Source organism: Amblyraja radiata, chromosome 22 (assembly GCF_010909765.2).
Source record: "Amblyraja radiata isolate CabotCenter1 chromosome 22, sAmbRad1.1.pri, whole genome shotgun sequence".
Taxonomy (NCBI): Eukaryota; Metazoa; Chordata; class Chondrichthyes; order Rajiformes; family Rajidae; genus Amblyraja; species Amblyraja radiata.
The window spans coordinates 35,513,494-35,525,447 of record NC_045977.1 but is presented as its reverse complement, the minus strand read 5'-3'; the positions used below and the strand labels follow the sequence as shown (position 1 = coordinate 35,525,447).

At 44.3% G+C, this 11,954-nt stretch overlaps 1 protein-coding gene across 1 annotated transcript in view; it reads right to left on the bottom strand.

Moving 5' to 3' along the window:
- Window positions 1–6,146: 6,146 nt before the first annotated feature.
- The window catches only part of pemt (phosphatidylethanolamine N-methyltransferase), an 89,899-nt gene continuing 84,091 nt past the window's right edge, over window positions 6,147–11,954 (bottom strand). The window contains exons 6-7 of the mRNA XM_033041028.1: window positions 10,844–10,918; window positions 6,147–6,913 (exon numbers count right to left, since the gene is read on the bottom strand). Of these exons, the coding sequence (XP_032896919.1) occupies window positions 6,859–6,913; window positions 10,844–10,918 (130 nt within the window). The 3' untranslated portion in view covers window positions 6,147–6,858. The remainder of the gene's footprint in view (window positions 6,914–10,843; window positions 10,919–11,954) is intronic.

The window sequence follows — 11,954 nt, the reverse complement described above, 5'->3', positions numbered from 1 at the left end:
GGGACTGTGGGTCCCCATCCTTCCCCTTCCAAAGTCCACAATCAGTTCCTTGGTTTTGCTGGTGTTGAGAGCCAGGTTATTGTGCTGGCACCATTTGGTCAATCGGTCAATCTCACTTCTATACTCTGACTCATCCCCATCAGTGATACGTCCCACAACAGTGGTGTTGTGTACTCATATACTAATCTTGTGCGCCAAAATACTATTGCCATTATATTTAGGTACTTTAAAGAGCCGCATTGAATTAGAAAAGAATATGTGTGTGGTTGGGGAAATTGTTTTTTCACACCAGGTACAAGTCTTCTTAGCAATGAATTAATCTGTGATGCTCTACAGCCTAGAAAAGTAGTGATTGCTTTTGTTGCTGGTCCCAAAAATAGGCATTGACATTTTCAAGGTATTTGACAGGAAAGAGGCACGTGCTAAGTGGTGGAGGTGATTTTACCGCCGAGTGTCTCATTAGTTAATTAATTGAACGCACAACTTCGACAAAGGTTTCCAAAACCCGCGGCTGATATCCGAGTGTTTCAATTCATGGTAGCAATAATTCTACATTTTAGTTTTAATTGTAGCACGGAAATGTCCCCTTCCACCCACCAAGCCCATACTAACCACTGAACACAAGATCTACGTTATCCCAATTTCCCCTTCCATTGCCTTATGGGCCTGTCCCACTTACGCCAACTTTTTCGGCGACTGCCGGCACCCGTCATAGGTCGTTGCAGGTCGCAGAAATTTTTCAACATGTTGAAAACCAGAACCAGAACTCTTTGGGCGGCTACTCACGACCATACAGGCTTCTGCCTGCGACATGTCGCCAGGGCGTCGCCTGTGTGGTCGTGAGACGTCTCGTCAGTCGCCCAAAGAGTCGTAGAGTCTTTCTGGTCGCCGCTGGATTTTCAACATGTTGAACATTTTCGCCGACCTGCAACGACCTTTGACGGGTGCCGGCAGTCGCCAAAAAAGTCACGTAAGTGGGACAGGCCCATTACACTCTAGGGGCAATTTACTGAGGCCAATTAACCAACAACCCTGTATGTTTTTGGGAAGTGAGAAGAAACCCATGTGGTCACAGGGCCATCGTGCAAACTCCACACAGACAGCACCCGAGGTCAGGATCGAACCCGGGTCTCTCGTGTTGTGAGGCAGCGGCTCTACCAGCTGCGCCGTTGAGCCACCCCAGAAAGATTCTATTTCACTTCAAATAAAATTGTTCACAAATGGAATGCTATTATTTGTAGACTGCCTTCCACTAATGTTTATACAATAATCTAGAAGCCATCTCATCCTCGGTATTGATAATCTGTTCCACAGCGAATTATCCAAACAAAAGTTTGCTTCAGACGAATTTATTATTTACGTGCAGGTTATGAGATTTATCTGTGGTGTTCAAGATGGGCATGGGGGTCAAGGAAAGAGCATTCAAGTCCCAGCCCTGTTTCCACCAATCTTTCCACCACCACGCACAAGGACAAGAAGCGCAAGGCGCAACTGTTTGCAGATGCCGAGACGTGTGTTCAGTCCTGGCTGAACAATTTCTAATCTTGAATGAAATGAAAGATATGAATGAAAGATATGCAAATAAGTAATGATGAAAAAGGAAACAGGCCATTGTTAGCTGTTGCTGCCTGTCCCGCTGAGTGACTCCTAACACAATTAGCTAATTAGGGGTCTCGACCCAAAACGTCACCCAGTTCTTCCCTCCAGTGATACTGCCTGCCCCACTGAGTTACTCCAGTATTTTGTGTCTATCTTCTGAGCTCATTAGGACCACTTGTCTACAGTCCCTTTCACGCCATTATCTCTTTCCTTATTCCCCTCTGCCCTGCCGTGTCTTTTCTCTCACCGCCTTGCTTCATGACCTCATGACGTCTTTCCGAAGCTCTCTGACTATGGAGAGGGTAAGCGGATAATTTGTCTTGATTCTCATTGCCGCCCATCACTTGCTTTGTTCTCCACTGAACTCTCCGCTGCTCCACGACGCGCAGTGGCATATCCATGGGAACAGGGGCAAACCTGCCGCTGGGTAGCTGACACTGCTTGCAAGGAGAGCGGGAGGGACACAATTAACTAATGACCCCTTGCCGTAGAGGGAGTACAGAGAAGGTTCACCAGACTGATTCCTGGGATGTCAGGACTTTCATATGAAGAAAGATTGGATAGACTTGGCTTGTACTCGCTAGAATTTAGAAGATTGAGGGGGGATCTTACAGAAACTTACAAAATTCTTAAGGGGTTGGACAGGCTAGATGCAGGAAGATTGTTCCCGATGTAGGGGAAGTCAGAACAAGGGGTCACAGTTTAAGGATAAGGGGGAAATCTTTTAGGACCGAGATGAGAAAAACATTTTTCACACAGAGAGTGGTGAATCTGTGGAAATCTCTGCCACAGAAGGTAGTTGAGGCCAGTTCATTGGCTATATTTAAGAGGGAGTTAGATGTGGCCCTTGTGGCTAAAGGGATCAGGGGGTATGGAGAGAAGGCAGGTACAGGATACTGAGTTGGATGATCAGCCATGATCATATTGAATGGCGGTGCAGGCTCGAAGGGCCGAATGGCCTACTCCTGCACCTATTTTCTATGTTTCTGTTTCCATTTGGGGGGGGGGGGGGGGGGAAGAAGAAAGGAAGAGGAGCCAGATAGCTGAGAAGGGGAGGAGACAGTGAGGGCTATCTGAAATTGGAGAAGTCAATGTTCATGCTGCTGGTGAATCGAGGAGACCAGAGGACATAGGTTTAAGGTGAAGGGGAAAATATTTAATAAGAACCAGGGGGATATTTTTCAGGCAAAGGGTGGTGGGTTTATGGAACAAGCTGCCAGAGGATGTAGTTGACGAAGGGACTATCCCAACATCTAAGAAACAGTTAGACCGTTATATGGATACGACAGGTTTGAAGGGATATGGACCAAACGCGGGCAGGTGGGACTAGTGTAGCTGGGACATTATTGGCCGGTGTGGGCAAGTTGGGCTGAAGGGCCTGTTTCCACCCTGTATCACTCTATGACTCCATGAAAAAGTTTAAAAAATATATATATTTTATTTATTAGAAGTAATGTACATTACAGCGATATAAGCCAAAAATAACATAATACATTTCCTGTACCACTTCTTATTTTAAACCTTAAAAAGAAGGAAAGTAGAGAGAGTTAAATAGGATAGTAAGTGCGTGAAAGAGTGATCAAGACAGACCCGTAGAAACGTAAAACATAAAGAGATAAAAAGAAAATCAAAGGGAAAAAAAAAGGAAAATTTGAGAAAAATAGAGAACAAAAGATAGAAGAAAGTAAAATAAGATAAAAAGGGATATACCTACTTCATATCTTTACTCACCCAGGTCACTCTATGACTCCATGAAAAAGTTAACCCTCAGGTTCCTCTTAAATCTTTCCCCGATCACCATAAACCTACATCCCTTTGGTTCCCAATTCCCTAACTCTGGGCAAGTGACTCCGCGCATCTACCCGATGTATTCCTCTCATGATTTTGTACACCTCTACAAGATCACCTTCATCCTCCTGCTCTCCAGGGAGGAGTGTCCGAGCCTGCTCCACCTCTCCCTATAGCTCAGGACCTCAAGTCCTGGCAACATCCTCTCTGCAAATCTTCTCTGAACCCTTCATCAAGTATTGCCACGTCGTGATAATTTTTCTCAGTTAGTACTTTCACAGTAATGACGGTAATGAACGACAGGCTGAAAAATCATCTTTCAATCCTAATATTTGATTTGCCGTGAGTCTGCATCACAAGGAATTGATAAACTTATTAGCAACTTCTGCAACTATTCAACATTACCGTCCTGCTCTCAAAGATTACGGAGGGGTTAACTTAAGCACTTGTGATTTTGTGAAATATCTCCAATATGACAGCTTTATTAAAGATTTGTATCAATATCACCTCAAGCAAGACCAACAGAAAGAGATAAAGTTTTAATAACCCAGACCAAATAGTTATTTGGCATAATTTATATATTCAAACAATTTGCTTTCGTCCATTTGTAAAGACTTGCTAAATCATTTTATGAAGTGATTTTATATACTTCCCATGAGAAGATGTCTTATAAACTGTGAGTACTTGCAAAGTATATATCAGCAAATAAGGCAAGAAAAAACAAGATTTGGCCTTTAAAAATATTGTACAGTGCAGAATTCCTCAGTGTTTTGTTTAGTTTAGTTTAGCGATACAGCCCCATTGGCACACCGAGTCCGCAACGACCAGCGATCCCTGCACATCAACACTGTCCTACACTAGGGACAATTTGTACAAACCTGTACGTCTTTGGAGTGTGGGAGGAAACAGACACTCTCGGAGAAAACCCACGCAGGTCACTGGGAGAACGTACAAACTCTGTACAGACAGCACCCGTGATCAGGATCGAACCGGGGTCTCTGGCCCAGTTTCATTCCACCAGGGAGGTCTTACCTTCCACTACCTGCAACCTCCGGCAACCACCCTCAACTAGCATCGCAACCGGCTTTGACAAAAAAATTACCGGTTTTTAAAACGGCAACCTATTTTTAGTCGCGGCCGGTTTTGAATGTTTTGAAATAATCGCCGGAACATAGAAGAAGCGGAAACCACCTTCGACCATTAGGGAGACTGACAAAAACCTCCGGGAACCGCACGGAAACCTTGGGTGGGGCGCAAAGTCTCCAGAGGTTTCCGTTCAGGTTTCCTAAGTGGGACAGGGGCATTAGGCTGCACCTCTACCCTGTGCCACCGTAACCGCCCTCAGTAGAGGAGATGTATTGAAATACATCTCAGACACAGACTGGTTCCACCAAGATGCAGCACAGAACGCCACAAGAGATCCTTCTTCCCTGTGGCTATAAAACTGTACAACTTCTCCTCCTTCTGTCATAGGGTAGACTGACTCCCCTTCCCTCTCCCCCTCCCCCACTCCCCTCCCCCATCTTTGCACATCCCAAATCCTGGACTTTCCATTCGTCATTTTAATTTCTTGCTTCATGTATCTTGTTGTGTTTTGGGACTGTTGGCAGACCAATTCTCCTCCTGGGATAAACAAAGTTCTATCGTATCGTATTGTAAATCAGAAATCCTCATTCATATCACTCCAGCATGGTCCAACATATGTATCCATGGAGAAATCAGAAGGAGTTCTTTGCAAAGTGGTTTGAACCCAACTTTAATCTTCCTATTCTCAATCTATCTGAGATCAAGACTAGGAAATGGACAGAGAATTGAGTGCACAAACTTCCTTTGAAGTGTCTAAGACATGTGACACAATGTAATGTCATACTTATCTATGGAATGCAATGTTTATTCTAAATTTAAAATGGCGTTTTTTGCAATTTGCTTTTGCCATCTAAACACTTTTTGTTTTTGAAATACTTCTACACTGAGCATGTCTGCGCAATATTTAAGTATTAAGAATGCAAGTGGTTGCGAATAAAAGATTAATAATGGAGTCGTAGAATCACGGAGTCACTCAGCGTGGAAACAGGCCCTTCGGCCCAACTTGCCCATGCCACCCAAAGTGCCCCACCTACGCTAGCCCCACCTGCCCACGTTCGGCTCATATCCCTCTCAACCTTTCATATCCATAAATGCTAGATGGATGATTTTATTGAACAAAGTGATAGATTCATAAAGATACAGTGTGGAAACAAACCCTTCAGGCCAATGTGCCCATTCCGACCAACGTTCCCATCTACATTAGTCCCACCTGCCTGCATTTGGCCCAAATCCCTTGAATCCATCCTATCCATGTACCTGTCTAAATGTTTCTTAAACATTGTGATAGCGCCTGTCGCAACTACCTCCTCCGGCAGCTCGTTCCATACACCCACCACCCTTTGTGTAAAAAAGTTACCCTTCAGGTTCCCAGTAAATATTTCCCTCCCCCTCCTTACCTTAAACCTATGTCCTCTGGTTCTCGAATCTCGAAATTACCTGAGGTGTTCCTCTCATGTTTTTGTGCACCTCTATAAGATCGCCCCTCATCCTCCTGCGCACCAAGGAATAGGAGGATGAGGGGTGATGTTAAAGAGGTGCACGCTCCGAGCCTGCTCAACCTCTCCCTGTAGCTCACTCCTGGCTACATCCTCGTGAATCTTCTCCGCACCTTGATGCCTAGTGTCTGCTAAGGTGTCGGATTCTACTGAAGAAAACAACAGCGTTTAAGCGAATTAATCTTTTTATATTTTACTACATCCAGTCGGGATTCACATTACAATTCTCTGCAACATTAGTTGAATGATTCACGAAAACGGCAAATCCAGTGTTATTGAAGGGTGGCAGTTCCCCAGCTGCCAATAAACCGTTATAATAAAAAGTAATAATAATAATTCTTACAGATTATATTACCCGGTGTGAAAACAGCACCACATTCAGAAGAAATTATTACAACATGGTTGGCATTACAAGAATGTTTTTTTACAAATTTATCACGGACATAACAATACAAAATGACCTACTTTGAAGTTATTGGTTTATTGGATACAAATGGCATGATTTGATAATTTTGGTTTAATAACCTGTTTGTGAGTTAATAGACCAAACACTCTGTGGCTTATTCCATCTTTGCACATCATGGTGAACGAAGCAGTGTTTTTTTTTTCATTCTCAACACGAAAAAGCCATCGTTACTATCTCTCCGTAAATTACAATGAATCACGAGAAGAAAAGGATTTAAAAAAAATGATTTTCACATCTGGCAGTGGAAATTTAATTAACGACAAGTGGCATAATTGCCAAGTACTGCTTTAATAAAAAATAATTAATAGTTACTCAATACCAGAATACATTCAGAAAAATCACTGCGAATTTCCAAACTGAATCAAAACAAGCGGTCCGTCGCCTATTTAAGATAACATCCACTTGACAAAGTGTCCCAATTATTCACTTGCTCTTCATGTTCTTTTCTTTTTGACGATATACTTCCTCTGTGAATGGCCTGACATTATAAGAAAGAAAAAGGGTTTCATATATCCTGATCAAATAGAGTAACAATAAGAATAAGGCATATAACTGAAAATACTGTTCTATAGCTCCAAATATTAAACGTGGCCAGATATTAATAGGTATGCATCTACGAGGTCAGGTGCATGGTCATAAGATCATGCGATGGTAGCATTAGGCCATTCGGCCCATCAAGTTTACTCCACCATTCAATCATGGCTGATCTATCTCTCCCTCCCAACCCCATTCTCCTGCCTCATCCCCATAACCTCTGGCACTTGTACGAATCAAGAATCTATCTATCTATCTCTGCCTTAAAAATATCCACTGACGGCCTCCACAGCCTTCTGTGGCAAAGAATTCCACAGACTCACTGGCTTGAAGGTGGAGTTGCAGGTAGATGGGGTGGTCAAAAATGCTTTTGGCACATTGGCCTTCATCAGTGAGAGTATTGAGTAGAGAAGTTGGGAGGTCATGTTGCAGTTGTATAAGACTTTGGTGAGGCTGTATTTAGAGTATTGTGTTCAGTTCTGGGCACCATGCTGCCCGAAAGATGTTGTCAAGCTTGAATGGGTTCAGAAAAGATTTACGAGGATGTTGCCAGGGCTACAGGGACTGAGCTGTAGGGAGAGGTTGAGTAGGCTGGGACTCAATTCCTTGGAATGCAGGAGGATGAGGGGTGATCTTACAGCGGTGCATAAAATAATGTGAGGAATAGACTCACAGTGTCTCTTGCCCAGAGTGGATGAATCGAGGACCAGAGTACATAGGTTTAAGGTGAAGGAGAAATTATGTAATAGGAATCTGAGAGGTAATTTTTTCACACAATGGGTGGTGGGTGTATGGAACAAGCTGCCAGAGGAGGTAGTTGAGGCAGGGACTATCAAAACATTTAAGAAACAGTTGGATAGGTACATGGATGGGACAGGTTTGGAGGGATATGTACCAAACGCGGGATGGTGGGACTAGTGTAGCCGGTGTGGGCAAGTTGGGCCGAAGGGCCTGTTTCCACACTGTATCACTCTATGACTATAAATACATATATAAATGACTAAGATAGTGCGTGGTATGGATCAGCCATGATCAAATGGTGGAGCAGGCTCGATGGGCCGAATGGCCCAATTCTACTCCTATGTTTTATGGTAGCATCCCTTGCAGTAAAAAGGCAAAATTCATTGAACAGGTGAAAAATCGGTATCTCCCTCTCCTGATTCAGTCTGAAGGGTCTCGATCCAAAACGTCACCCATTCATTCTATCCAGAGACACTGCCTATCCTCGCTGAGTTACTCCAACATTTTGTGTCTATCTTCGGAAAAACAATCATCACATATATAATACGATATCTCATGCCTTCACCAAAATTTGTTTTGAATTCATAGATTTTTAAATTTTCCATTTCTTTGACACGTCTGAGCAGCAATGTATAATCATAGAATATAGAAGATGAAATATTTTCTTTAGAATGCTTTTCCCTCACCTTCTGCTGAAAGCAGTGGTTATTTTAGGAATCACGGTCCCTCTGTGAACTTTAAATAGATCTCTCTCAGACACTGGAGAATCTATTTTTCAATCTTGTGAGGATATTTTCAGACAAAACGAGGGGCCAACTCTGACAACAAGGGTCGACTTGGGAACTCCGAGAAGATTAATTCCCAGAGTGCCGTCACAAAATAAAGCTGCTGCCTCACAGCGCCAGAGACCCGGGTTCGATCCTGACCTCGGGTGCTGTCTGTGTGGAGTTTACACATTCTCCCCATGACCTGGATCCGGGGCTCGGCCGCGGGCCAATGGAGGACAATGTCGGGAGCTCGCAGGTCACAGGCTGGTGCCTGTTTTCCGGAGCACCCGTTGCAACAGCTGCGGGCAGCTTCGACTACCCCCCGGGCCGCGGAGCTTGAACCGCGGGACTGATGCCATCGCCCGGTGGGGTATCACCTCGGCGCAGAGGGAGAAGAGGAGGGAAGAGACAGTAACTCTAAGACTTTTGCCTCCATCACAGTGAGGAGGTGTTTGGTGAACTCACTGTGGTGGATGTTAATTTGTGTTTATTGTGTTTTGTTATTATTACATGTATGGCTGCAGGCAACAGCATTTCGTTCAGACCGAAAGGTCTGAATGACAAATAAAGGATTCAAATTCAAATGTGGGTTTCCTCAGGGTGCTCTAGCTTCCTTCCATATTCCAAAGATTTTAATTGACCTTTATAAGTTGCCCCTTGTGTGTAGAGTGCGGATGAGAAATTGTATTCAATTTATTGTCATTATCTCATAAGAGACAACGAAATGGAAAAGTGGGGAAACATAGAGGTAGAATTAGGGGCGGCACGGTGGCGTGGCGGTAAAGTTGCTGCCTTACGGCGCCAGAGACCCAAGTTCGATCCTCACTATGGGTGCAGTCTGCACAGAGTTTGTCCGTTCTCCCTGTGACCACGTAGGTCTTTTCCGGGTGAGCTCCGGTTCCCTTCCCACACTCCACAGACGTTCAGGTTTGTGGGTTAATTGGATTCGGTAAAGATTGTAAATTGTCCCTGGCGTGCAGGATAGTGATAGGGGTCGGCTTGGACTCGGTGGGCCGAAGGGCCTGTTACCATTCTGTATCTCTTAACTAAACTAAACTAGTGTGAACTAGTGCAATCGACGGTCAGTGTAGACTTGGGTGAGCCATTGTCTATCTGTAAAACCTAACCAAAACACTCCGGAAAAATATAGTTTTCTAAATTTGACCTGTTATATTTTTTAATGTTCACATTTTGGATATGTCTAAAAGAGCCAGTTAGATTGGGTAGGATAGTTGATGATAGGTGGTCATGTTGAATAACTCCAACTAGAGTTAATACGTTGTCTCTTCTGTTGAACAAAATGTCGAAACAAAGAACTGCAGATGGTGGTTTACACCAAAGACAGACACAAAGTGCTGGAGGAACTCAAGGGGTCAGGCAGCAACTCTGGAGGAGAAAGATGGGTGACAATTTGGGCTGGATCCCTTCTTCAGGGTCCTGACAAGAAACGCCAACTATCCTTTCTCTCCAGAGATGCTGCCTGACCCCTTGAGTTCCTCCGGTACTTTGTGTCTATCTTCCGGTAACAACACTCTGCAACGTAAAAGCCGTGATAATTAATGTCCTAATGATAAGACAACAAGATAGACAATAGACAATAGACAATAGGTGCAGGAGTAGGCCATTCGGCCATTCGAGCCAGCACCGCCATTCAATGTGATCATGGCTGATCATCCCCAATCAGTACCCCGTTCCTGCCTTCTCCCCATATCCCCTGACTCCACTATCTTTAAGAGCCCTATCTAGCTCTTCCTTGAAAGTATCCAGAGAACCGACCTCCACCGCCCTCTGAGGCAGAGAATTCCCCAGACTCACAACTTTTTAAATTGTGGGATCTCCAGGCACTTGTGTGCTCTCACGCACAATAGAGAAGTGGGGGGGGGGGGAATAAGGGCGGCCACGGAGGCGTAGCGGTAAAGCTGCTGCCTTTATCCTGTATCTGAACACTGATTGTAATCGTGTACGGTCTTTCCGCTGACTGGATCGCACGCAACGAGAAAGATTTTCACCGTAACCTCGGTACACGTGACAAATAAGCAAAATTAGAGGAATATTTTGTTTAAGAAGGAACTGCAGATGCTGGGAAATCGAAGGTAGACAAAAATGCTGGAGAAACTCAGCGGGTGAGGCAGCATCTGTGGAGCGAGGGAAATAGGCAACGTTTCGGGTCGAAACCAGAAGAAGGGTTTTGACCCGAACCGTTGCCTATTTCCTTCACTCCATAGATGCTGCCTCACCCGCTGAGTTTCTCCAGCATTTTTGTCTACCTATAGAGGAATATTTCATTCAGTTGTACATTTGTAGATGGTCGCTTATGCGGCGCACAGCTATGAAGATTCATTTAAAGTGGATGCTGCGATACATACCTTTCAAACAGGATTGCCACTTTGTACACAGCTGCTACCCAGGCAGTAAGGACCAGTCCAGTTGGACTAGCATTCCTGTTTATTGGCACAAGGGAAGATAACGTTAATCAAAAGGAATATATGAATGCTGAATTCATCACCTTCAAAATCCCAATCGTTCTCTGAAAGTAAGTGGGCAATAAAAACGGTTTCCTAAAAACAGTTCAGCCATCCACCACTAAAACAGAGTAATTCATGAGACAACATCAGCCTTTTCACTTTTGACAAGCTTTTTCGTGTAGTTTAGTTTGGAGATACAGCGCGGAAACAGGGAGGAAACCGAAGATCTCGGAGAAAACCCACGCAGGTCACGGGGAGAACATGCAAACTCCGTACAGACAGCACCCGTAGTCAGGATCGAACCCGGGTCTCCGGCGCTGCATTCGCTGTAAGGCAGCAACTCTACCGCTGCGCCACCGTAAAAGTAATGGATATTACACGATAAACCCTTATACAGGAAACATCCATTTTTTACAAACTATTTTAGCCACTTGCGGCTTGATCAATTTGTGTTTCAGAAATATTGCTGTTTTAAAATCTAAAATGCAAGAAGGATTTGCAAATTGGTTAGCTTAGTTTAGTTCAGGGATACAGCATTGAAACAGGCCCTTCAGCCCACTGAGTCCACGCCGACCAGCGATCCCCGCACATGAACACTATCCTACACGCACTAGGGCCAATTTACAATTTTACCAAAGCGGATTAACCTACAAACCTGTACGTCTGTGGAATGTGGGATGAAATCTGAGCACCTGGAGAAAACCCACGCAGGTCACAGGGAGAACGTATCAACTCTTCCCAGCTGTTTTCAAGCAACTGAACCATCGTATCACCAACTGGAGAGCTGTCCTGACCCACCTTCTACCTCATTGGAGACCCTCGGACTATCTTTAATCGGACTTTACTTGACTTTATCTTCTTATTCCTTTTATCCAGCACCTGTACACTGTGGACGGCTTGATTGTAATCACATATAGTCTTTTCGTTGACTGAACCGCATACAACAAAAAAGCTTTTGACTGTACCTTGAAGGTGCTGAAGTAGGCACAGGGAAGATTAGCAAGCTCTACAC